Genomic DNA, 26,226 nt, shown 5'->3' with positions numbered 1-26,226 from the left:
ACACAGTACTGAATATCTGACCTCAGTCTTATGTGAGATAGAAAATGGAGATCTGAATAAGGCCTAAGGCTCCTTTCACATTACATTTCTGCCTACGTTCGTTGGTCCCATTGGGGATTGCGTCCATACTCCCCACAAAACGGGATTGGGGTGTATGCACCGACGGGGGTCATAGTGCTGGCAGAGTCCACATGTATCATTTTCAGGCGCATACACCTGTTGAAGGTGGACACTCAGACGTAGGCCGGGGTCACACTTGAGAGTGCATTGCGAGAAACTCACACGAGTCTCTCGCATCAATACCCGGCACTGCCGCCGGCATTTGGGACCGGAACGTTCAGCTACATAGAAATACATGCAGCTGCATACTCCATTCTTGAGTGTCGGCGGCAGTGCCGGGTATTGTGGGCACGAGTTTCTCGCATTGCACTCGCAAGTGTGGCCCCGGCCGTACTGTACAACTACTAGGCGTCTGAGTGTCCGCCTACAGTGGGTGGACACGACTGACAATGACACATGTCAGAGCACACGTGGACTGTCAGAACCATTATAGGCAATGAATGCAAGCCCTGACGGGACTCACCAAAGTGGCCAAAATTGCAATGTGAAAGGAGCCGAAGGTAATTTTAACAATTTTATAGAAACTACCTGTTTTGCATAAACCAAAAATATTGAAAACTATCTGGTCATACAGGCAATTTAAAAAAAAGTCTGACGTCATAATGAAGATTAGGAAAGTATACAGATTGTGGTAAAGACAAATTACTTTGAGACACTACTGACCTCAGTTAATAATAATTTAAGGAGTATAAAACACCATAATTATAGTAAAAATTGATGTATATATACATATATTTATTTTTTGTTTTTAAATGCAGCATCGCCCTACATCACTAAAATGTTTTCCTCCAAACAAGGGATAAAAGAGAAATTTTTCTTTTGAACATCAAATGGCTGTAATTTGTTAAAACGGATTTTGTAATGACTCCATGGTTTATCTGTCAGACAATCGTATAAAGAAGAGATAGAAACTCAGGAGACACAGATATGTAGCCTCAGATGTCAGAGAAGAAAACAAGAGTGACTGAATTCCAGTATTGTTTCAGATTAAATTTTATGAGTCTGAACAGGGGTCAGATAAGGTCACCTAGACCCCGAGGAAGTGCATATTATATACATCATGACATGACAATGCCGCAAGGGGATGCTGAAAATGAACCCCAATCCTGCGAGGAATGATGCTCAGAGCAACGCACATTCTTCAGGCATTACCAATCACAGGCAAATTCACTTTCCAAGGGCACAGAAAACCATTCCTGAAGTAAGATTCAGCTCCGTGCCAAAAAGTGTCCATGTACTATTACCTATTTATAATTCCCTGTACACACATTTATATAAAACCATCATCTCTTTGATCATATGCATAAAAGTTAGCTATAAATGATTAGCTAGAAAAACAATGTGGTTTGCCTCTTTTGATCTAGGTCGTACCTGCTGTGGGGGAGTTGGCATGATGAGACTTTTTTGGCAGGTTGAAGATCTGTTCACCAGGGTCTGGGGGTGGCAGGGCATCCTGTCCTTGTCTGGCTTCCATTGGATCATATTCTTTACCATCATAGTTCGCATCAAAGAATTTCTTAAACCATTGAATAAAATCCAAGTTGTCTTGGAATCGCCCTTTGACCAGCTTTTCTACAGGTATGACCTAAAAAGTAACAAGTGAATTAAATATAGTACAGGAGCAACAATAAAATAAATATACAACCCCACGCTGCAAACATTAACTGCAAATCCATATCAAATCGGCACCAAAATCTGATGGATTTGGTAGCAGACTATACCCTGTCAATCACAGGAGTAACAAATTGTGGGTTCAAAACTACATGGCATGCCTTCAACTCCACAAACAGTTTTGTTTTTAGTTGCTACATATTTATATATGGGGGTTTTAACACCTAATCCACATGCACTGAACTGTAAACTGATGCCGATTTACATTGAGGATAATCTGCAGCAATTCTACATTGAGCGTAAAACAGAAAAACTGACCTGCATTTGTCATAAAATATAAGCATTAAACAAACTAAAAAAAAAAAACTGCCCCCAAAACAAACACAGAAAAAAATGTATAACATATCACATGCACAAAAATATATTATGAAATACAGGAGTTCTCATTATAGCCATTAGCCCTAGATCCTCCTTATAACGCCATTCCTACAGTGAAACATGTCGGGGGCTCATATTCTAATTGCCCATTTTAGCTCCATTCTTCAATTTGTGGAGGTGCGCATCACAGCCTCACCTTCTATATATCATAATTCATATCCTATACGCAATATAGCATTCCCAATGCAATCTGTTGTGGGTAAGTTAGCCTGACCTAAGTTTAGTAGTGAAAACTTGATGACTGGAGTTATTGCTACACAATTTATTGATAAATCTAATCTTATATTGGACAGGTTACCTATCCTTATATACGCTCTTCCTATATAACACTTTGATATATCCATACCTGTATTGGACAGGTCACTCATCTGTACACTACATATAGGGTAATACATATTAGCATTGGGGAACAGGCACTAATTATTTCTGTCAGTCTGTCAGTTAACCATATACATATATATAGGTCACTCTAATTGTTACATTTTCTGAAGCATTGCTACTTTATTTCCATTACAACCATCTAAAATATGAGAAACTAAATTGAGCTGGTTGGCAGCATTTGTGATACAGTCATTAATAATAATTACTGTAGCATATAAAATAGTATTTATAAAAATGTTAATAAAAATTACTATGTATTATTCACATTTTTGGATGATGAAACCTTGGCTACTACTGTTGTCCTACGTGCTTCTTGTTTTTTTTTTTTTAATTAAAAGAAATGTCAGCAGATTTTTGACATGATCTCAGAGGCTCTGATTTCAGTGATGTTTCACTTACTGAGCTGCTTGTTGTAGTTTCAATACAGTGTTTTATCAGCAGGACTAGTTGTCTTGTGCTGTGTAGTCCTCCATATTCATGAGCTCTGTATATCCCTGCCCCCACCACCTATTATGAGCTTTTTGTCAACTTATAGTGTACACATAAAGCTGCCAATCAGTGATATGGGTGGGGTTAAACAGAGCTAAGCATTCAGAGATCTGCAGCAGAGTAATCAGTGAATCAAAACTGCAGCAAGTAAGTGAGACATCATAGAATATGGTTTTCTGACCCTGTTTGGCATTTGTGAATATCCCTTTCTGGCCACATAACTATGCAATGAGACCCATACAACCCAAAAGGGTGATGGAGCACAACATGAGGTGTCAATTTCCCCTCTTCTACAGTGTAGACACCTTGGAAAATAGAAAATTACATCTGAAATAATGTTTAATGTATGCTTCCATTCTACAGATATTTGTACAAGCAAATGATATTCTAATCTGCAGCACTAGAATAACCCAGAACATAACCACTGAACCATGGGAGTCAGTAGACAAAACACTACCGCTTATCTTGTGAGAGCTTAGATTAGGAGAGTCATGTTAATAAGTGATAACATATCTACAGTAATCTCCAGCCAGTATATTTTTGGAATACTGGTGGATGGGAACCTATTCAGAGTGTAACGTTACATGGGTGCATTTACTATATACAGTTGTGCTCAAAAGTTTACATACCCCGGCAGAATTTTTGCTTTCGTGGCCCTTTTTCAGAGAATATGAATGATAACACCAAAACTTTTTCTCCACTTATGGTTTAGTGGTTGGGTGAAGACATTTATTGTCAAACTACTGTGTCTTCTCTTTTTACATACCCTGTAAAATCATTGTGCAGACCCTGAACATGCTGTTAAAACAGTACTGACTCATGAAAACATGGACTCCTAAGCCTTTTGAAGTTTTCCAGTAGTATCATTAGCAGTAGATTGTCTACGTGCTGTAAAAGCCCCAATATATAGCAGTTACAAGTCAGCTGAAAAGGCCAATTTTGACCATAGCGAATGATTGTTAGCTACTTAGGTGAAGCAAATGATTGTTTGTTTCACCCGATGGCTGACTGATGAATATTTGTCATCGCTCAAAAGACCAATCGGACATGCTGAATGGTGTTGGTTCATCAGAATCACTGGTCAAAAAAATTCATCACGGACAAAGCAGTCAGAGATGCATTTATTTAATTTTTTTACTACCAACAAATGGTTGTCATTTGACTGATAAAACAATTGTTCTCTGGCCCACCTTTGTCTTATTTATACGGACATCTTAAAAGCATTGGTCACTTTCTCTTGTTAGTGCAGCTTTCTCCACAAATTGGCCAGCACCTCTGTCCATATAATGGCTACTGACGGAGCATGCGTTTTACTATTGGAGACGAGTGATGGACAGCTCTGGTCACAAGCTCATTCACCAGTAGCCATTGTATGGACAGAAGTGCTGGTCAGTTGTGAGGAAAGCTGCACTAACAAGAGTAAGTAGTTGACCCCTTTAGGTTTTGAGGTTCGACCTCCATGGATCCAACTTGTTATTTTCAGCTCATGCCATAGCTGTGCCATGAAATTGACATCTGGGATATTTAGAGGCCACATCTAGACCTTCTCACACCTATACCTTCTTCATATCCTCAAACTATTCCTGAAAAATGTATACAACGTCTGCAGAAATGTTTTCTGCAGCTTGGACATGTCAGTAACATCCACGTCAATGCCATGACCCAAAGTCTCTCAGCAGAACATTTCATCGAGCATCAAACCATTTCCACCAGCTTGCTTTATTTCTGAACGTGCAGCCTGGAGCTCTTTCTTCTCCAAATAGATGACCACATATGGCTATCCAAAACGGGATTTTGTTCGATCAGGCCACCTGCTTCCATTGATTTGTGGTCCAGTCATTATACTCGAGTGTCTATGTCAGGCATTTTTGGCAGTGGACAGAGATCAGAATTGTCACGTTGACCAGTCTGTGGCTATCCAGATCCACACAAACAAGCTGTGATGCACTGTCTTTGCACACCTCTGTTTCATAACCAGCGTGTAATGGGTTAGCCACTTTATGATAACTTGTACAAAATGTCCATGAAATATACATCTAATGCAATTAACCCAGGAACTCCCATCTCCTCATATAAAAAATGCCAACACCTAAAACTGCAGTGCTCTAGTCCGAAACATGGCAGCCGATTGGCGGGAATGTGATGAGACCTGTGGGTCAGAGGTCCCCAATGAACAATGCTGGCACTGTGCATGCACTAGTTTCTAATCCTGTACTCCGTGTTACTGGAGGCAGCTGATGGACAGGCCCGGTCACATCCCTCCATCAGTGCACCACACCACTGCACTGTGAGGGTCCGCGCACACTAATGAACTTTGGGGGCCTAAAACCCCATCATTCGTTTACCAGTTGCCCTTCGTGTGATTACTTTTAGATAGAACTAACCACTTCATACATGGAACGAATTATAAAATACGCAGTTTTAAAGCTGCTTTGTCACACTCCTCCAGGCATTCCTCATCTTTACGCTAGTCCTTTTATCCTGCTTTTACTGCATCAATTTTGAGAAATTCACGTTCAGTCGTCTTGGAGTGCTAGCAGGATGGTGCTCTCTTTACTTGCTGGCGCTCAGATAGACGTCTATGCAGGACACACTAATAGAACACTGACAAGAGAGGACACGCGGAGCAGTAAGGAGAGCAGGACAGACCAGCCCTGTCACTAACGATATACTGCTTCAAGGTGCTGAAAAGGGCAGGATTACAGGAACAACCCAATGAGCCAATGTCAGTGATGGTATTCGGTTTATGACTCCCCTATGCATTCTGGGAGTTTCAAACAAAAGGTCATCGATAGTGGAAAAAAAAGTGAGGCTAGCAAGGGAATGGTAGGGAATTTCATACAAGTGTCAATTTGAAAAATGCTTAGTTGTCAAGGATGGTTACAGATACAGCTTAAGGTACTGGACAAGCCTTTTAATTTGTTTCTATGTTCTAGTTTTTGTTGGGGGGGGGGGGTGCTCCTGCTGCAGTCAGTAGTCCTACAGCCAGACACAGGTTTGTTAGACTGAGGAAGGGGGGACATAGGTGATCTTATTGAGAGGATTTCTTCATATATTGTTTAATTATACACAATAGTGACACCAAGAGACCCAGTGTTCCAATATGACAGCCATAGCTTCCCACAGAAAGCACACTGAAACCTTGTGCCTCCCTCACCTTATAGGCAGTATATGTACATCCAGGCATTCTCATTGTACTCGCGTAAAGAACATTCACCATACTATTTCCCCCAGCTTCCCTCTAACTGGCAGTATCATCCTGTCTCCAATTTACTAGATTTACCTTCCTCTTCCCACCAGTATATGCACATCTGCTCTTCTGTGGAGGACTACTCACAAAATTCACTATCTGGAGACCTGCTCTTCACAGTAGTTTGCTAAACTTGGTGCTAGTTAATTCACCAAGGTGGTAGACTGTCGCCCCACGCCATGGGCCCTTTGAGCCGAGCCGCACGTCATGGGCCCTTCGAGCCAAGCTCCACGTCCTGGGCCCTTCGAGCCAAGCTCCACGTCATGGGCCCTTCGAGCCGCGCGTCATAGGCCCTTCGAGCCAAGCTCCACGTCATGGGCCGTTCGAGCCGAGCCGCACGTCATGGGCCCTTCGAGCCAAGCTCCACGTCATGGGCCCTTCGAGCCGAGCTCCACGTCATGGGCCCTTCGAACTGAGCCGCACGTCATGGGCCCTTCGAGACAAGCCACATGCCATGGGCCCCACAGCCCTTCGAGCCGAGCCGCACGTCATGGGCCCCACGAGCCGAGCCGCACGTCATGGGACCCACGAGCCGAGCCGCACGCCATGGGCCCTTCGAGCCGAGCTCCACGTCATGGGCCCTTCGAGTCGAGCCACTCATCATGGGCCCTTCGAGCCGAACCGCACGTCAAGGGCCCTTCGAGCCAAGCCACACGCCATGGGCCCCACAGCCCTTCGAGCTGAGCCGCACGTCATGGGCCCCACGAGCCGAGCCACACGCCATGGGCCCTTCGAGCCGAGCTCCACGTCATGGGCCCTTCGAGCCGAGCCGCACGTCATGGGCCCCACGAGCCGAGCCACACGCCATGGGCCCTTCGAGCCGAGCTCCACGTCATGGGCCCTTCGAGCCGAGCCGCACGTCATGGGCCCCACGAGCTGAGCTCCACGTCATAGGCCCTTCGAGCCGAGCCGCTCGTCATGGGCCCTTCGACCCGAGCAGCACGTCATGGGCCCCACGAGTCAAGCCGCACGTCATGGGCCCTTCGACCCGAGCAGCACGTCATGGGCCCCGCGAGTCAAGCCGCACGTCATGGGCCCCGCGAGCCAAGCCGCACGTCATGGGCCCCGCGAGCCGAGCTGCATGCCATGGGCCCTTCGAGCCGAGCCGCACGACATGGGCCCTTCAAGCCAAGCCGCACACCATGGGCCCTTTGAGCCGAGCGTCATGGGCCCGCAAGCTAAAGGTTGTGAACCCCTGCTGTAAAAAATAACGGATATTATTCTACATTACAGATTTGTTGCAATGTAAATAAAAATGATGTGGGGGAAAAATATCAATGCTTCTTCATTTTGCCTGCATATTTAAACTGTATATTTTCTTTACCTTTAAGAGTACGGAGACAGCTGACATGACACTCAAATGCTACATTTTAGCTCAGTCTTTAGTACGACTTTAAAAGCCTCATCAGAAAATATTTTTACTGCTACCATTTTTAATTTTACAGTTATCTTGACATGAAACTTACAGATATCTTCATTATTCACTAATATGTTATTTTTGCTTTAGGTTCACTTTCTTTTGATTATAGTTGAAAAAATATCATGCAATAGAATGTCATAATGAAGAAACACTACCATGATGATTATGGCTGTTTATAGAATTATAAAACGGGAGAATAAAATTGTAATTTTAATATATTTGAATAGGAAGGGAGAAATATGGAAAGTAAGCAGCAGGAGATAAGCAAAACACCATCACAATTCCAAAGAAGAATAACCAAACTGCACTGTAATAAATTCAGGTTATTATTATCATATGCATGCAAGGAAGTGTGGGGGGGACATTATAAAGGAAAACATGTATTATACTGTGGATCCTTGTTATCTGCGCTGCCAGACATCTCCACCCATGCTTAGTAGAAGTGACTTGATAGTCAGTGTACAGTAGTATAAAGTAGTCAGTGTACAGATCGTATATCAGGGTAAATGTGGTGTGCCCTCTAAATAACTCAACACACGGCAATTAATGTCTAAGCCACTGGCAACAAAAGTGAGTACATCCCTAAGTGAAAATAGCCAAATTGTGCCCAACTCGCCATTTTCCCTCCCTGTTGTCATGGGACTCATTACTGTTACCAGGTCTCAGGTGTGAATGTGGAGAAGGTGTGAAAATCATACTGGTCAGTTATGAAAGTTCAACATGTTGCTGTACAAAAAGATGGCCTAGACTCTAAGAAGATTGCCAACACCCTGAAACCGGGCTGCAACACAGTAGCCAAGACCATACAGAGGTTTAACAAGACAGGTTTCACTCAGAACAGGCCTCGCCATGGTTGACCAAAGAAGTTGAGTACACGTGCTCTCAGTATCATGCCAGCATTGCTGCAGAGGTTACAAGAGTGGGGTCAGCCTGTCAGTTCTCAGACCATACGCCGCACACTGAATCAAATTGGTCTGCATTGGTTTTCATCCCAGAAAGAAGCCTCTTTCAAAGATCCACAAGAAAACTCGCAAACATTTTGCTGAAGATAAGCAGACTAACAACATGGACTACTAGAACAAAGATAAACTTATTTGGTGGAGATGGGGCCAAGCATGTGTGGTGGCAACCTGGTGAGAAGTACAAAGACAAGTGTGTCTTGTCTACAGTCAAGCATGATGGTGAGCGTGTCATCGTTTGGGGCTTAATGAGTGCTGCCGGCTGCGGGGAGCAACAGTTCATTAAGGGAACCATGAATGCCAACATGTACTGTGACATGCTGAAGCAGACCATGATACCCTCACTTTGGAAACTGGGCAACAGGGCAGTATTCCAACATGATAATACAACAAATACACCTCCTAGATGACCACTGCCTTGCTAAAGAAACTGATGGTAAAGGTGCTGGACGGGCCAAAAATGTCTCCAAATCTAAACCTTATTGAGCATCTGTGGGGCATCCTCAAACGGAAGGTGGAGGAACGCAAGGTTTCTAACATCCACCAGCTCTGTGATGTCGTCATGGAGGAATGGAAGGGGATTCCAGTGGCAAACTGTGAAGCTTTAGTAAACTCCAGGCCCAAGAGAGTTAAGGCAGAGCTTGAAAATAACGGTGGCCACACAAAATATTGACACTTTGGGCACAATGTGGCCATTTTCACTTTGTGTGGGTGTGCTAACTTTTGTTGCCTTTTGCAGACATTAACAGCTGTGTTGCGTTATTTGGAAGGCACACCAAATGTACTGTTATACAAGCTATGCACTGACTATTTTACATTGTATGAAAGTGTCAGAGCCTCAGTGTTGTCCCATGAAAAAAATATAATAAAATATTTACAAAAATGTGAGGGATGTGCTCACTTTTGTGAGATACTGTATATACATATTATGTGTGGATACGTGAACCTGCCTACTTGTCATAGATAGACGGATGGATTGAAAAATGACACCCCAGAAGGTGTATATATCTTAGAAAAAGGCAGGCAGCAATCCAAACTGGACAAAAAAAAAGTGAGTACTTTATTGAACCATGTCAATTTTGGATGGATCAATAAAAGTGCTACGCCTTTTTTGGACACTTTCTGCCTCCTTTAATGTTTTATATAGTAGACCTCGGGTCGGTGTATAGGGGACTGCACCCAATATCCCACTATACCCAGTAGCGTAGCTACCAGGGGGGCAGAGGGTGCGGGTGCCCCGGTGCTCAGAGGGGGCCCACCCAGAGCTACGCAACAGTAACTGTATCGGCGCGCGCAGCACGACGATAGTTACCTTCTGCGGCAGAGGAGGGAGAATCGACCTCCTTGCCCTGCCGCCGGCCGCTATGGGGCCCCTGAGCAGTGCCAGCAGTGGGCCCCCCTGCTTGTCATCGCAAGGTCAGCTGTACCGGCATTTAGCCGAAACAGCTGACCGCAATGATGGAGCGCTGCGCTCCTTCCCCCATCATCCATCATCCCCCTGTCAGCGTCTGACGTCGGGGACGCTGACAGTTGGCGCGATGAGTCACTGCCTGGCGCCCGCTGTCAGGAGACGAGTGGGAGCTCAGAGCAGCGCAGGAACCAGGAAGAAGAGAGGTGAGTATTTATTTTTTTAAGGGGTGCTGTCTTATACTACAGAATCTGCCTATGGGGGGGTCTGCCTAATACTTCAGGGTCTGCCTAATACTACAGGGTCTGCCGATGGGGGGGTCTGCCTTATACTACAGGGTCTGCCTATGGGGGTCTGCCTAATACTACAGGGTCTGCCTAATACTACAGGGTCTGCCTATGGGGGTCTGCCTAATACTACAGGGTCTGCCTAATACTACAGGGTCTGCCTATGGGGGGTCTACTAATACTACAGGGTTGGCCGATGGGGGGGTCTGCCTAATACTATTAGGTCTGCCTATGGGGGGGGTCTGCCTAATACTACAGGGTCTGCTTGTGGGGTGGTCTGCCTTATACTACAGGGTCTGCCTATGGGGGGTCTGCCTAATACTACAGGGTCTGCCTAATACTACAGGGTCTGCCTGTGCGGGGTCTGCCTTATACTACAGGGTCTGCCTATGGCTGGGTCTGCCTTATACTACAGGGTCTGCCTATGGGGGGTCTGCCTATGGGGGGTCTGCCTTATACTACAGGGTCTGCCTATGGGGGTCTAATAATACTACAGGGTCTGCCTATGGGGGGGTCTGCCTAACACTACAGGTTCTGCTTATGGGGGTCTGCCTTATACTACAGGCTCTGCCTATGGGGGTTATTGTCTTATACTACAGGATCTGCCTATGGGGTACTGTCTTATACTACAGGGTCTGCCTATAGGCATGCTGCCTTATAGTACAGGGTCTGCCTATGGGGGTGCTGCCTAATAGTACAGGGTCTGCCTATGGGGAGCTGCCTTATACTACAGAGTCTGCCTATGGGTGCTGCCCTTGTGCTATAGAGTCTGCCTATGGGGGGGTGCATTATACAATATAGAGTAGGCCTATGGGGAGTGCATTATACTATATTGAGGACTATCTGGTCCATTATACTATATTGAGGACTATCTGGTCCATTATACTATATTGAGGACTATCTGGTCCATTATACTATATTGAGGACCATCTGGTGCATTATACTATATTGAGGACGATCTGGTGCATTATACTATATGGAGGCTATCTAGAGGGGCATCATACAGTGTGGGGATTACAGTGTTGGAGCCATCAAACAGTTTGGAGGCTACTAAGGGGTCAGTATACTGTGTATAAGAGAGCATCATACTGTGTATAGAGGAGCTGTACAGGGGGCAGACTCGGGACTTTATTAAATGTAAAGTGGGCACTTATTGTTATAGGGGAACTCGGGTTACTGTGACTATCAAAGGATCACACAGGGCAATATTACTTTCTAGGGGGCAAAATGTGGGCACTGTTTTCTAGGGCACTTGCACCTGGCATTACTATATTGTAAGAGAGTTGCTTTAGAATTTAGTGGGCACAGAGAACCACACAGCAGAGGCAGTAATAGGGACACATACGGCAGCAGCGGCTCAGTATTGGGGTATCAGGTGCAGTAATAGGGTCACATATGGCAGCAGCGGCTCAGTATTGGGGTATCAGGGGCAGTAATAGGGACACATACGGCAGCAGTGGCTCAGTATTGGGGTATCAGCAGGATGAGGAGTTTGTGCAGGTTGGGAATAGATGGTGATGGGGCTGGAATGTGAGAAGTAAAACGTGTCTATGTTGTAGTCTCTGCAGCTGAGTCGTGGCTGGAAGAAGTTGTCGTGTCGGTCTGGGCCTGATGGTAAAGACGGGAAAAGTGACGACTCCATCATAAAGAACATCAGCGGTAAGTCATTATCTGTAACTGTGCTGTGATCTATGTTCTGTAAAACTGGTATCTACCACTGACCATATGGCGGTAATATCCATGTTGGTCGTTATATAGAGATTATTTTCAGTAACAGCGCGGTCATCTGCTGAGGTTCTCCTCCACTATTAGGGGGCATCACCGAGTTGTAATCAAGGTTACCTTGTTAGGGGCCCACTCAGAAGCTTCGCCCCCTCTGAACCAAAACCCTAGCTACGCCTCTGACTATACCCATCGCTATTTTCCTGTTTTTAAGCATGCCATTTTTTTTTTCATTTTTTATTTATACAAAATTAAGAAGGTGATCACAGGAAGAAGTAGTTTCTACAATCAAACTTGCATAGAAAAAAAATTAAGATAAACAGAAGCATACAATAGAAGTATGAATTAATGCAAGCAGTAATGTGTAACGGGAAGACTCCCCCCTCCCTTGCCCATGTTATTTTACACAATTTTCCTTTTCATCCAGCCATCCAGATATCATGGGATTGCTCCTGATCAGAATCAATCTTTATTACTAAAGAAACCAAAAAATCTATACTGTAAAATCTAATCTAAATCTAATCTGTATAAAAAACAAAAAAGTTTGTATGGGTACATCCACATGCGACAGAAAAATTTGCATCTGTATAACAAGCGGATTTTGCTGTGAAGTTGCGGCCAATTCATTATGAATTTCACCCGTCCACATTTAAAGGGGTGAGATCTCACAGCTGGAGATCCATAACTGTATTTGACATGATGCAGACAATAAAATCTGCACCAAAGCATCAATTACCCCTCAGGAAAAAGCTGTTTAAATCTCATCCATACGACTGGTGCTAATATTTGCTGAAGAATTTCATGTGCAAAGCCCCAAAAAAAAAAAATCTACAGAATTGTCATATTTGTTGGTCTTACCCGTAGGAGAACATCCAGTCATCTGTTTAAAACAATTGGGTTACGCAGCTAGATAATGATCAGTTATGTAAAAACAAATCTACATCTAGATAGTTGAAGAGAAATCAAATTAAAGCAACATTTTTTGTACAACACTACATTCCATCTAATGATTTCCTTTGGTCTTGCGTTACAATCTACTTCGACTGCAACACCGTGGCAATTGTGTTCAATTAGGTTTGATTTTCTACTCCTGGTTGCAAGTCGGACACAACTCCTACACAAGTCACATGGCACGACAACTTGCACATGACATATTTGCGATTTTGACTTTTTTCCCCCCCAATTTACAGCAAAATCATAGCTCTAAAACAGTTGTGCGACAGCAACTTGCACATATGTCTTTGGTTGTACGACTTGCCTGAGAATGGCTATTGCACAACACGTCGCTATGTAGTGCCAGACGAAAGGGAATCTGTCAGCTACAGAACCACTATCTGCAGACACAGTGGTAATCTGCAAGTAAATCGCTTTTTAAACATGTTCAGTTGTCTAGTTGGAAAAGGGGGTACAGGGAGAAAATGCAATTCTACCTGCGGTGCTCACTTCCAGTCATAGGGGTGGTGATGGGAGCTGTAACAATCACAGTCCAGCCAGTGTCACAGCGTCACTATTTTCTGTGAAGACTGACAATGCCTGATTGGTACAAAACATTGTGATGTTGCATCTGTCTAGCTAGAATCATGCAGGAGCATTGTGCTGTCCCCTGAGAGGTATCTCAGACCGCAGCGGAGGCAAGATGCCCATCTCACCATATGGCAGATGTGGCCCAAAGGCTGGAGTCACACTAGCGTGTCTAAAAATCGGACAAATGTTGATCCAGAAAAGTAGGACGAGTGTCATGTGAGTACAATGCAAGTTTCCTCACATAGCATGCGTATGACATGCGTATACAAGCCGAATGCAATGATTTTTAAACATCAGATTTTACATACAGTAATTATTTATGTAATTTCAAGCTAGTTTACAAGCTAAGGCTGCTTTCACACTAGCGTCAGTACGGTCCCATCGCAGTGCGTTGGGCCGACGTATGCTGTGAAAGAAAAGCACAACGGGGGCAGCGGAAGCAGTCTTACAACGCTGTTTTTTGTGCCGGCGGTCCGCCAAAACACGACGCAACCATCGCACGACGGTTGCGACGTGTGGCGATACGTCGCAATGCGTCAGTAATGCAAGTCTATGGGGAAAAAACGCATCCTGCAGACAACTTTGCAGGATGCGTTTTTTCTCCTAAACGACGCATTGCGACATCCGCAGAAAAACGCTAGTGTCAAAGTAGCCTTAGTGCGTCACTAAAAGGTGTTTAGCCTTATTTAACCTATTAAATAAATTATTGTTAAAAAAAAAAAAATGGTGTGGAGTCCACCCCATTTTTAATGACCAGTTGAGGGAAAGCAGACAGCTGTGAGTTGGTGTTATTATTCCAGTTAAATGTCTATTTAACTTCACAGGCTATTAATATCAGCTCACAGCTTGGCCTAGGCAATTGGGGGAATGGATTGGGGGTTGATGTCAGCTGTATAATGTTCGCTGACATCAAGCCCAGGGGTTAGTAATGTAGAGGTGTTTATCAGGCTCCCCCATTACTAACCCTGTAGTCAAAAGAATGAAACACACAAAAGTTCTTTAATTGTAAAAAGAACTCCCCGACAATCACCCTGTTTTACCCATTTATTATCATAAACACAAAAAAAACCAATAAAATAATCCAAAGGGGTCCGCCATAAATCCATAATAAGGATAAGGTAATGGTCAGGGAGTACTTTTTACAATTAAAAGGACTTTTCTGTGTGTGTGTGCGCACGTGTGTGCGCATCATGATTTTCACAATGGAGTTACTAATGAGGGAGCTTGATAGACACCTGCCTATTACTAACCCCTGGGCTTGGTGTCAGCAAACATTAACCTATAACTATTAACCCTGCTTGCCACCGCACCAGGGCAATTGGGAAGAGGTGAAGCTAAGCGCCAAAATTGGCGGCTGAGGGCTGGTGTTATTAGTCTGGGGAAGGGCAAATTTCCATGTCCCCTTCCCAGTCTATTAAGATCAGCCCACAGCTGTCTGCTTAGCCTTGGCTGGTTAGTAAAAATGGGGGGGCACAAGTCATGTTTTTTGGTCCTCCTTTTCAATAAGCATAATAACCATTAAAGGCTATGTAGACAGCTGTGAGCTGATATTCATAGGCTGTGAAGATCAATGGATATTGGCCTTTTCCCAAAATAACACCAGCTCACAGCTGTCTGCTTTCCCATAACTGGTAATTAAAAGTAAGGGGCGGGGACACTACACCATTTTTTTCTTTTTATTGATTAGCTAAATACATGTACAGAAAGCTACAAACATTGCACTCATTATATATCTCCGTGACAAATTTCTGCCTCTGACACTGCGGGTGCTCGTCATCGCGCACTCACTGTGTGCCAGGCAGTGCGGTGGCAGCCGCCGACACAGGAGCAGGGAGCAACGTGGGCACGGGGAGAGGTGAGGAGCTTGTGTTTTTTTTTTTGTTTTTTTTTACTGGACTGTGGGGCCATTCTCGGGAGGGGAGAGGAGGGAAGGGGGATGTGGGCAGTGCTGTATACTACTGTGTTGGCAGTGCTGTATACTACTGTGTGGGCAGTGCCGCCTACTAGTGTGGGCAGTGCTGTATACTACTGTGTGGGCTGTTCTATATACTACTGTGTGGGCTGTGCTATATACTACTGTGTGGGCTGTGCTATATACTACGTGGCTGTGCTATATACTACTTGGCTGTGCTATATACTACTTGGCTGTGCTATATACTACTATGTGGGCTGTGCTATATACTACATGGCTGTGCTATATACTGCTTGGCTGTGCTATATACTACTATGTGGGCTGTGCTATATACTACTATGTGGGCTGTGCTATATACTATGGGGGTATATTATATTCTATGGGGGAGGCTGTGTTATATACTATGTGGTTGTGTTATATATTGGGGGGTACATTATATTCTATGGAGGAGACTGTGTTATATACTATGGGGGGCTGCATTATATTCTGTGGGGGGCTTTATTAGATTTTATGAGGGACGATTGCATCATACTCTTGATGGGGCTACATTATATTCTATGGGGAGGTGGGCTGCATTATATCCTGTTCGGGGCTACATTATATTCTATGGGGGCTGTATTATATTTATATTCTATGAGGGGTGATTGCATCATACTCTATGAGGGGGCTACATTATGCTATATGGGGGGACTGCATTATATTCTATGGGGAGGTTACATTATACTCTGTGGGAGGTTACATTATTCTCTGTGGGGGGGTTACATTATAATCTGTGGGGGGGTACATTATACTCTGTGGGGTGGTGGCTGCATTATACTATATGTGGGCTGAATTATACTGTATCGAGGACTATGGGGAAAACATTATACTATATGAAGAACTATGGGGTGCATTATACTATGGGAAGTGAATTGTACTACATGGATGCCTATGGCGGTGCATTATACTATATGGAGCACTGTGAGGAGTGTATTATGCTATATGGAGGACTGAGGAGTATATTTTAATATATGGAGGACTATGAGGAGTGCATTATACTATATGGAGGACTATGGGAAGTGTATAATACTATATGGAGGACTATGAGGAGTGTATTATACTATATGGAGGACTATGGGGCACATTATATTATATGGAGGACTATGGGGTGTGCATTTTACGATATGGAGGACTGTGGTGCACATTATAATATATTGAGGACTATGGGGTGTATTATACTAAACAAGCAAAATGCTGCATATTCATTGGGTGATTGGATTGTTTATGCCGGAATAAAAATCCTTGTTCTCAGCAGGACATCGCCGGTGTAAACTGTAGATGTGCTGCTGATAACATGATACTGTATAGTGATCTATTAGTGATCGTTCTGTCCCCATTATTCTTTCTCAGACAGTGGAAAGAGTCTGGGAAACAAGCGTTCAACGACTTCAGTATTGTTAATCACACTCATTTAGCGGCCTGAGATCAGCACATGTAAATACAACCGAAATGCTTCTGTGTGATGTGCAATGTTAGCATTTGGGGCCCCATTTTAAACTTTGCCTAGGGCCCCACTTTGCCTAAAACCGGCCCTGGGTCAACGCTATTAGATTAGTAAGATCTGGCAACCTACAACCCCATAGATCAGAAGTTATAATCACAGGACAGATGTTTATGGTGTACAAGGCAGAACATCTTCGCTATGGTCAAATAGTTTGGTGGTCCATCCTAGATACCTCCGATCAGCTCATAGTCTTTTCTTTGTAATTTTATAAAGAGGCTAGCAAACATGAAAATCTAGCGTAGAACAAATAGGTCCTCATACCAGCCCTCATATAGTTGTTTTGACATTGAAAGTAGAAAAAGTTATAGCCCTTGGATTTAGAGGGGGAAAAATGAAACCGAAAAAACTAAAATACACTGCATCATTAAGGGGTTAAGTAAACTTATAAGGTTACATAGCTCTAGGCAATAGTAAAAATACAGCCCCAATAAAGAATGAGGGCCTTCGTAACCACGCTCACATAGAACATACTGAATGACAGATGCCCGGTCTCAAGAAAACCTGACAGCCTTGCAATTTTCCCAGGAGATGCTGATGAGATACAAATCATGCTCTGGCACTGTGCCACGTACTATGCTACTCATTACCCAGCTAGACTGCATTTTCCCAAAACTTTCAGCAGACAGCAATAACAGCAGGAACCATGAACCATTTTTTTCTGGCAAAGTTATACCTTATCGACATTCATTCTTTTAAATGAGGCTTGTAGCAGTTTGAAATTGTGAATGTACTCGTGTTCCAGCTTGGCTTGAAACTTGACCTTCTTTAGGCTTATGCATCCTGGGAAGAGCATATCCATAAACTGGCAGTAGGCCGCACCTGTGGAGAGAAGCCCGGAGAGTCATACAGAGGGTATTAGCAGATTGGAACAGTAGCGTGCTGTCAGCACACAGTGATCAGGTGTGCCCCTTATGTAGGAGAACAGCTAATATGTCCGGAGAAAGTAAACACTGTTGTTCCTAATACAAGACGTCTGTACTGGGGAGAGATGTACCGTCTGTGACTGCACAATTCCATTCCAGAAAAAATCCAGCTCCTCTGAGCAGACTTATGTGCACCGTAAAGACAATATATAGTGGGTACTCCATAGAGCCAATGTTTCCAGCAATACTTACAGTGCCATCATGCTGTACTTCTAAGGTATAGCAAAGTGACCATGGGACCGTGACAAAAACGGTCTTTAAAGCATATGGAGATGGTGGCCCAATTGTCCTACCCATGGCAGAAGTGAGGCAGCACAATATGGAAGGCCCTGTTATACATATGATTAAAGTTGGCCCAACTCACACATGTTAGCGGTACCTAAAGACCGCCTAATGTGCTATCCTGCAATGGGTGATGTTGGGGGAGGTAAGAATAGTTGCTATGTTCTCAGAGACAGGCTGCTGCCAGAGGTGTCTCTTAGTTGCTTTCTTTCCCTGTCCTCAAAACACAAGAACAATCCAAGAGAATAGGAGGTGAGCTGCAGTACCTGAGGGTGACCACTATGTAGTGTACAGCGCTGTGCTGTTCCTGGGCTGTGCATGGTTTACATGTATCCATCTTCTGAGAAAACTAGGAGTATATGGATATATAAATGGTAGAAAAATGCTTTATTTAAATAACATAAGATTAACAAACTTTATAGCAAAAAGTTTGGTGGACCCCATCCGGTGTGCCCCACTGTGTGCCTCTCAGGGTAAGCGCTGCTCTCTCTCTTAGTACAATATTGCAACCCTTTAACTATACACCACTTGGTGAGCTTGGTGCCTTTTCTGACTATATAGGTGCTTTGGAGCAGCTGTTTTCACAATATGTAACCCTGTATGATGGTTTTCCGGTGGGTGCACACTGGGGGTTACTCACTCCTCTTTTAACATCCTTGTCTTAATATATTGAGCTTTGTATCCCTTTGTGCTTTGTTGTATTTTGCTATAAAGTTTGTTAATCTTATGTTATTTAAATAAAGCATTTTTCTACCATTTATATATCCATATACTCCTAGTTTTCTCCTTTTTTCATTCAATTCTCATGGAGTTGGTTTTCTTAGTCGGTGGGGGGCTGTATAGTACTACTTAGTGCTGGTGGTCTCACCACCCCCTCCCGCTTGTATCTAATATGTTGCCTGAATTTGTTACTATGTATCCATCTTCTGTAGACCTATGAACAGCTGAGCAGTGGGGGTTGCTGGGTGTTGGATCCCCACCAATCTTATATTGATGCTCTATCTTAACGGTGAGGGGTGTTTTATTTCAATATATTCAAGTTTTTTCTATATATTTAACCATTTTTATTTTGATCTTCCTTGTAACTGGAGATGTATTTATAGCCCAAGTTACAGGGGAAATGCAGCCTACTTGCTGTGTAGCAGGGCTGTCCGAGTCTCCTATGAGCCAGCAGCTCCTACTCCCCTCTCTACAAAGCGATCACATGACTTCCTATTACTATATATAACTATAATAATAAATAATCTATGCTTTCTCTATGGTGACTACAGCTGTGTCCAACAACCAGATTCCGGCTACTGCAGCTACAAGATCACGTGTAGCTACACTACTAAGCAGTAGTTAAATAAAATGTTTATGTAGCGGAGGGGACTTTGATCAGATAAAAAGTTGGGGTAACCACGGTCTCTACAGGAGTTTTCTACTGCTAGGATATTAATGATGATATGTTCTCAGGATATGTCATCAATATCCAAAATCAGCTGGGGTTTGACGTTTCACACCCAATTTGAGATAACTACAGTAATGGTTATATTTAAAGGCAATTTTCCACTATTAGAATATTGATCAAAAACACAGATAAGTCAGGTTCTACAGCTGTTCCGTCCAGACGTAACCGCAGCCAGTGCATAGATTTAATTCCACTACTCTACCATTGATTGAATATTGGCTACTCCTTCATGCAATCTTAATGATTTGGCCCCAAATGTAGCTTGTTCTGAGCAGTGTGAGATTTCAGCAGCAAGAGGGACTCTGAGGAGCCGTCAATCAGGCCAGGAGGGTGAAGATTGCATTTAATACTAAAAGGTGTAAAGTAGCCATTGTGACATGAATGTTCCACATAAATACACCAGTCTCATCAGGTCTGAGAGAGCTATATAATAATGTACTTTACATTGTGAAATCTCATGATGTTTTAAGTAAATGCTATAAACCACAATTCTTATTTTGAGTTTTTAATCTTAACATAACTTATCTATTTTGTATATAATTTTGCACTTGTTTGTTTTGGCAGTCTACAGTACAGGTAATTCTCATAATATGTCTAAGTAATATGAGGGTAGCCAGGAAGTTCTACAAAGCCATATTACTCAGGACGCCAGCACAAATAGAAAGGAAAGTTATATATTAATCCAAGATATTTGTCTGTGTGCCAATCCTAAGGCACAGGAGAAAGTATTCATCGACATTTCCTGGCAGCTTAATGTGTACAAGATCTGAAGGAAAACAGTGATAACAGGTGACTGGATTTATGCATAATACAGATGTTGAGAGATACTGCAAAAGCAATTTACAATATGTTTTGCTGTAGTGATTAATCATGCTTCGTCAGGAAAACTATTCAGGGACTAATGTAGTCGTAGAGTGTAATTATCCAGCCTCCGGCACCGTACTAACATAATAAGGTGCATACATTCAACAGATTCACACCTCCAGAAGATAGATCCTTGCCAAGAAGACAGACTGGGGAATCTATCCAGCTGTAGTAGCCAAATAGGACGTTGTATCACCAGAGTTTCCTATGAGTTTACTACACAGGTTCTACTACTGTAAATAGATTCATTCTACTACAAATACATCTGAAAAGCTATGTTCACACGAAGTGGTTTTTTTTTGTTGTTTTTTTAATTTTATAAAGCCAAAACCTGCTCTCTTGGCAATTTAAATGTTTTGCAGCATTTTTTGTTCTGTATTAGTTTTATTCACCAAAAACGCTGCGGTAAAGTTTGTTTGCAGCACTTTGTTTCACTTTCTCATTATTTTCTATAGGTGAAAAAAACGCTGTAAACTGCCAAAAGAATTGTAATGCTGAAAATGTAAAAATGCTCGGGATCTCAAATTCGGTCAGGAAATAATAAAGATGTGGGTGCATGAGATTTCTGAAATCTCTGAAACTACAAGCAAAATGCAATGAGATTTCATTGCTTTTGCTGATAGCGTAAAAAAACAGCTTTTAATTTGCAGGGGAAAAAATCCACTGCATGTGAACATAGCCAAATTCTTCCCATAGATCGCTAGTGCAACATGGTTTCAGAACATAAAAGGTCTAAAGTGGTGCTCTTCCCTGGAACGAACATTTTTCAAAATATTTAAAGTAGCAATTACCTACTGAACAGATTTGTAATCAGAGAAATACAGTACTTCTTCAGAACCATAGAAGATTCAATATTTGTAAATAAAGAGGATTCTGCTGATCTTAAAATAAAATTGGAATGGGGAAATAGTTGTTGGTGTAGAAAGGCTAGTACTGAAGAAGTTGCCCAATTCCTTGAATATGGAGTATTTTCATGTTTTTGTAGCAGCTGATAAATCGGTTTCTCTCAGTAGACTGAACACAATACTAAAATAGAAAATACACCTCTTGGGAATTTGATCTGAACAGACATTAGCGGTACTTTCTACTGAAGGTCAATGTTAAAAGACTGCAAAAGAAAAAAATGCTTTATTAAAAATGATTTGATTAAAAGAAAAAAAAGACTGTAAAAGGGCACTTCAACTAAGTATGAGCTTAAAGTTGTGCAAATTTATTCAACCACATTAGTTTAGTTCATTAGTTTTCTTTTTCGATCTGAAAAGATTTCAGTTTATTTTTGGAGTCAGTTAGTTTGGGGTGGAATCGGAGTTTGATAATTAATTTAAAGAAGCACTCCCATCAAAGTTTTTATCCTTATAAATATATTGCAATCATATAATAAAACACTGTGTACTTGCAATTGCTCATTTTCCCCCATCTACACAGTTAATTCGTCTCTTTTCCATTAGGTCTATCATGACTAGCTGAATCTTTGTAAGCGCTATGTTTTCCTACATGAGTTAGCACTAGAACTACAATTCTACTCTCTGCAAAGTACAGTAACTGGTATGGAGGAGAAGCAGAGCAGCGGGATCAGGAGATGTACAGGGGATGACTCATGCAGGGAAGAGAGACCTCTGGTTTCTACATAGAGCTTAGAAGGGTGCAGATAGTCAGTTTTTAAACACCTGATGTCAGAGACCTAATGGAAAAGAGAATTACTTGTATAGAAAAGCAAAATGAGCAATTGTAAGTACACCGTGCTGTATAATATATGAGGATTACAATATACTAAGAGGATAAAAACTTTTATGAGACTGCTTCTTTAACTAAAGTTATTTTTACAGGAATGTAGACAAATTTAGGAATGCTGATATAAATATATTTTATGCTCTGTAAAAAAACAAACAAATAACAGTGATGTTACCATTTTACTACAGTAAATTTGCTATTACTAATTATTGGCCTTTTATAGAGGAGTCAAAATTGGGGATGGATTCTTTTAGTCAAAGCTGGAGTTGAAGTGTAGAAAAACAGAGTCGTCGGAATCTTGAGTTCACAAGTCCACATACTTGGATGCACAAGCAATGATCTATTTTCTATATGGATACATTATAAAATATGTGAGAACTATACATTATTAAAAAAGTTTTGAATGCATACAGTACATTTTTAGGCAGGCGTGGAAATGCTGAGTCCTGTTCTGATGCCAGCAGCTGATTTCAGCATGTAACAGCACATCACATCACTGCCATGCACAGAGGTCAGCTGCTGGAATATTCACTGCGCCCCATGCCCGGAACTATGGGCATGTGGAGCAGTGAATATTAATCTTCTTAAATAGCAGGCACACTGTTAGCAGCAGCCGCAAGTTGAGTAGAACAAAAAATTCTCCCACCCCACCATGACATGGGCCCGCATTTGCTAACTTTTTGGGAGAAAAAAAAAAAAATATAGGGAATATTTTTGCTTATTTTTCTCTTCCCTGCTTTTTCCTTTCTCCTGAATTATATGTATATAGAGTTAGTTTTCTTTGAGAAATCTCTTTTTGGTAATTGGATGCAATATTCTACTGCCTGATGTTTACAAATGTACTGCTCATGTATTCAACAGTTGTCACATTGTGTTTTCTTATACTCGAGATTGTAAAAATTTAATAAAACAAACACTAAAATTCAGGGCCAGATTTATAAAGACCAGTGTTCATGTTCACACTTATCTTGATGAGGGGGCGCACTGGAGTCCGACGCTCCTAATTCATGAAGCGGTTCATGCCTCTTCATAAATCCAGAGCGTCCAACAAGTCTGGTGCGCCTCCACACCAGAAATCTCACTCCACTCACGGTTTGGTCTGAAATTTCTGGTGCCCATCAATCCACAAAATCTGTGCCAATCAGCACAAGAAATCCTTCATGAGTTGTAGAAAAAGAAACCAATACAAGATTTAAAAACGGGATCTGTCACAAGGTTTTTTTCTATGTAATCTATGAGCAGCATAATATAGGGGAAGAGACCCTGATTCCAGCAATATGTAATTTACTGGGCTGTTTGGTGTAGTTTTGATAAGATCCCTGTGTTATCTGCTGCAGATCTCTGAATGCCGAGCTCAGTATAACCTCACCCACATCACTGATTAGCAGCTTTTTCCAATATACAGTACACACAAAGCTGCCAATCAGCAGACCAGGAAGACTACATGGCAAGAGATCACTAGTGCTCTCGGGATAATCTCCTTCTGATAAAACCTCTATTTTATTAAAACTACAAGCAGACCAGTCAGTGACACATTACTGGTATCAGGTTCTCTACCCCTACATCACGCTGCTCTCAGATTAAATAGTAAAAGCCTGCTGACAGATTCACTTTAATACATAAAAACTAGTAAGGGGTAGCAGCATGCTGGATGCAAACCTCACATCCTGAATTTATTACCAGGAGGGACAGAAAAGCCTGAAACTAGAAGCAGGTTTCAAACTGTACAACATGTGGAAAAGCTGAACATTAATTAAGGAATAGGGTTTACAGGAAGAAACGTAATACTATATTTTTTCAATTTAACTCGAGGTAAGCAATAACATATACTACATCAAATGTGTCCATAGTCATCATGCATTTATAACAATATGCCAAAATGTTTACCCATTCAGTCGTGCCAAGATGTAAAAAAAATATAAGAATATTGGCCAAATAATCTGAGCTGCCCCATTACTCACATTTTGCTTTGATTACAGCACGTTCACAAGGAAATAGGTTCCATTGTTGTAAAATTGGAATGATCTGGTCTGCTGAATTTCCTCATTCACCAAATCAATTACGTTATCTTGTCCATAAACACCCAGAGATTATTGCTGTAACTCAGGGGTAACATAAGAGAGCACGGGGTAACATAAGAGACAGTGACTGCTGTGGAGGGCCGATCCAATAGGTGGAGATTAATTCTGCTCAATATTAAATATAGTTATATTATTGATAATTATATTAAATGTATCACCTAATATTGAGCAGAATTAAGTATGCTGACACACATATTATATATAATATATATATATATATATATATATATATATATATATATATATATATATATATATATATATATATATATATATATATATATATATATATATATATATATATATATGTATATATACATACATACACATATACACACACACACACCTTCTGTCCAGCATGAGATGTCCAGGATGAAGCCCCCATAGCTTCCCCACTTCCAGCATGAGAGTCTCCACAACCGCCCCATGTCCAGCATGAGAGACGCCATAGCCTCCCCATGTCCAGCATGAGAGCTCCCATAGCCTCCCCATGTCCAGCATGAGAGCCCCCATAGCCTCCCCATGTCCAGCATGACAGCCCCCATAGCCTCCCCATGTCCAGCATGACAGCCCCCATAGCCTCCCCATGTCCAGCATGAGAGCCTCCACAGCCTCCCCATGTCCAGCATGAGAACCCATAGCCTCCCTACATCCAGCATGAGAGCCTCCACAGTCTCCCAATGTCCAGGATGAGACCACCATAGAGCCTCCCCATGTCCAGGATGAGGCCACCATAGAGCCTCCCCATGTCCAGGATGAGGCCACCATAGAGCCTCCCCATGTCCAGGATGAGGCCACCATAGAGCCTCTCCATGTCCAGGATGAGGCCACCATAGAGCTTCCAGACTTCCAGGATGAGGCCACCATAGTTGATTGGTGGAGGAAGGGGCCCTCCACCGATGAAGTCAGGGCCTATGGAGACAGTGAGCAGGCGGGTGTGGGAGGGCAAGGAGCGGCCTGTGGGCCACTGTTTTCCAGCCCCTTGGCTGTCTTGGTCCGCGGGCCAGACTGTGAAAGCCAGAGGGCTGGATGTGGCCTGCGGGCCGCACTTTGCCAAGGTGTGCACAGTGTAAGTGGTTACATATTTGGTTGGACTATACAGATAACAAACATGTGTAGAATCTCAAGAAAAAAGCCATGTCAGTGCTAACATTGCAAGTTGTGTTACAAACCATATGGAGGAGTAAGACATTTTGGACGAGGAGTTGCTTAATGTGCACATTCTAGTCTTCAGAATGTTTATACATACAACACGATAATGAGGAATGAGCCCTCATTAACCACTGCTGCCAGAGAGTCATGTACCCATGAAAGCATCTCAAAACAGAGAGTACCAGTAATCCTAGGTCATCCAGTAATAATGAATGCATTGACTTAATACAGTAGTAGTGATACTGGATTATATATCAGAATGTGACATGACAAACCAAGACCATGTGTCTGGGATAGGCCAGCTATCCAGCTCCAGGATAACCTGCTGTCAGTCAGTAAGCGTTCTTACACTATGGGGAAAGATATTTCCTGAATTATTTAGATAAAACGCTTTGGGGATTATTATTTTCTAGTCGGAGTCACAGTAGCTGATGAGTAATTTAATAAATATTTATAAAGGAAAGCTGTCAACAGAAGAATAACTATAAAGTGTGTGGCCCTATAGCAAACATTTTACTGGATTCCCCTGACCAAGATCAGACCCCATAAACATGCATGTTGAGATGGGATGACAACACGTTTTAGAATTTATTGATGACTAGAAATATTATTAGTCCTCACGAGAGCATATTCTGAAAAGCGAGATGAAAGTACAAGTACGCTTTAAAAGGAAACAGTC

At 42.5% G+C, this 26,226-nt stretch overlaps 1 protein-coding gene across 3 annotated transcripts in view; it reads right to left on the bottom strand.

Moving 5' to 3' along the window:
* MAPRE2 (microtubule associated protein RP/EB family member 2) overlaps nt 1-26,226 on the bottom strand; it is a 197,165-nt gene that overhangs the window by 34,157 nt on the left and 136,782 nt on the right. For all 3 annotated transcript variants that reach the window (XM_077270453.1, XM_077270454.1, XM_077270452.1), the window contains 2 exons: nt 17,738-17,883; nt 1,492-1,705 (listed from right to left, as the gene is read on the bottom strand). In XM_077270453.1, coding sequence (XP_077126568.1) covers nt 1,492-1,705; nt 17,738-17,883 — 360 coding nt within the window. The remainder of the gene's footprint in view (nt 1-1,491; nt 1,706-17,737; nt 17,884-26,226) is intronic.

The sequence above is a fragment of the Ranitomeya variabilis genome, chromosome 6 (genome assembly GCF_051348905.1).
Source record: "Ranitomeya variabilis isolate aRanVar5 chromosome 6, aRanVar5.hap1, whole genome shotgun sequence".
In the NCBI taxonomy this organism is placed as follows: Eukaryota; Metazoa; Chordata; class Amphibia; order Anura; family Dendrobatidae; genus Ranitomeya; species Ranitomeya variabilis.
This window is presented reverse-complemented; position numbering and strand designations above follow the sequence as displayed.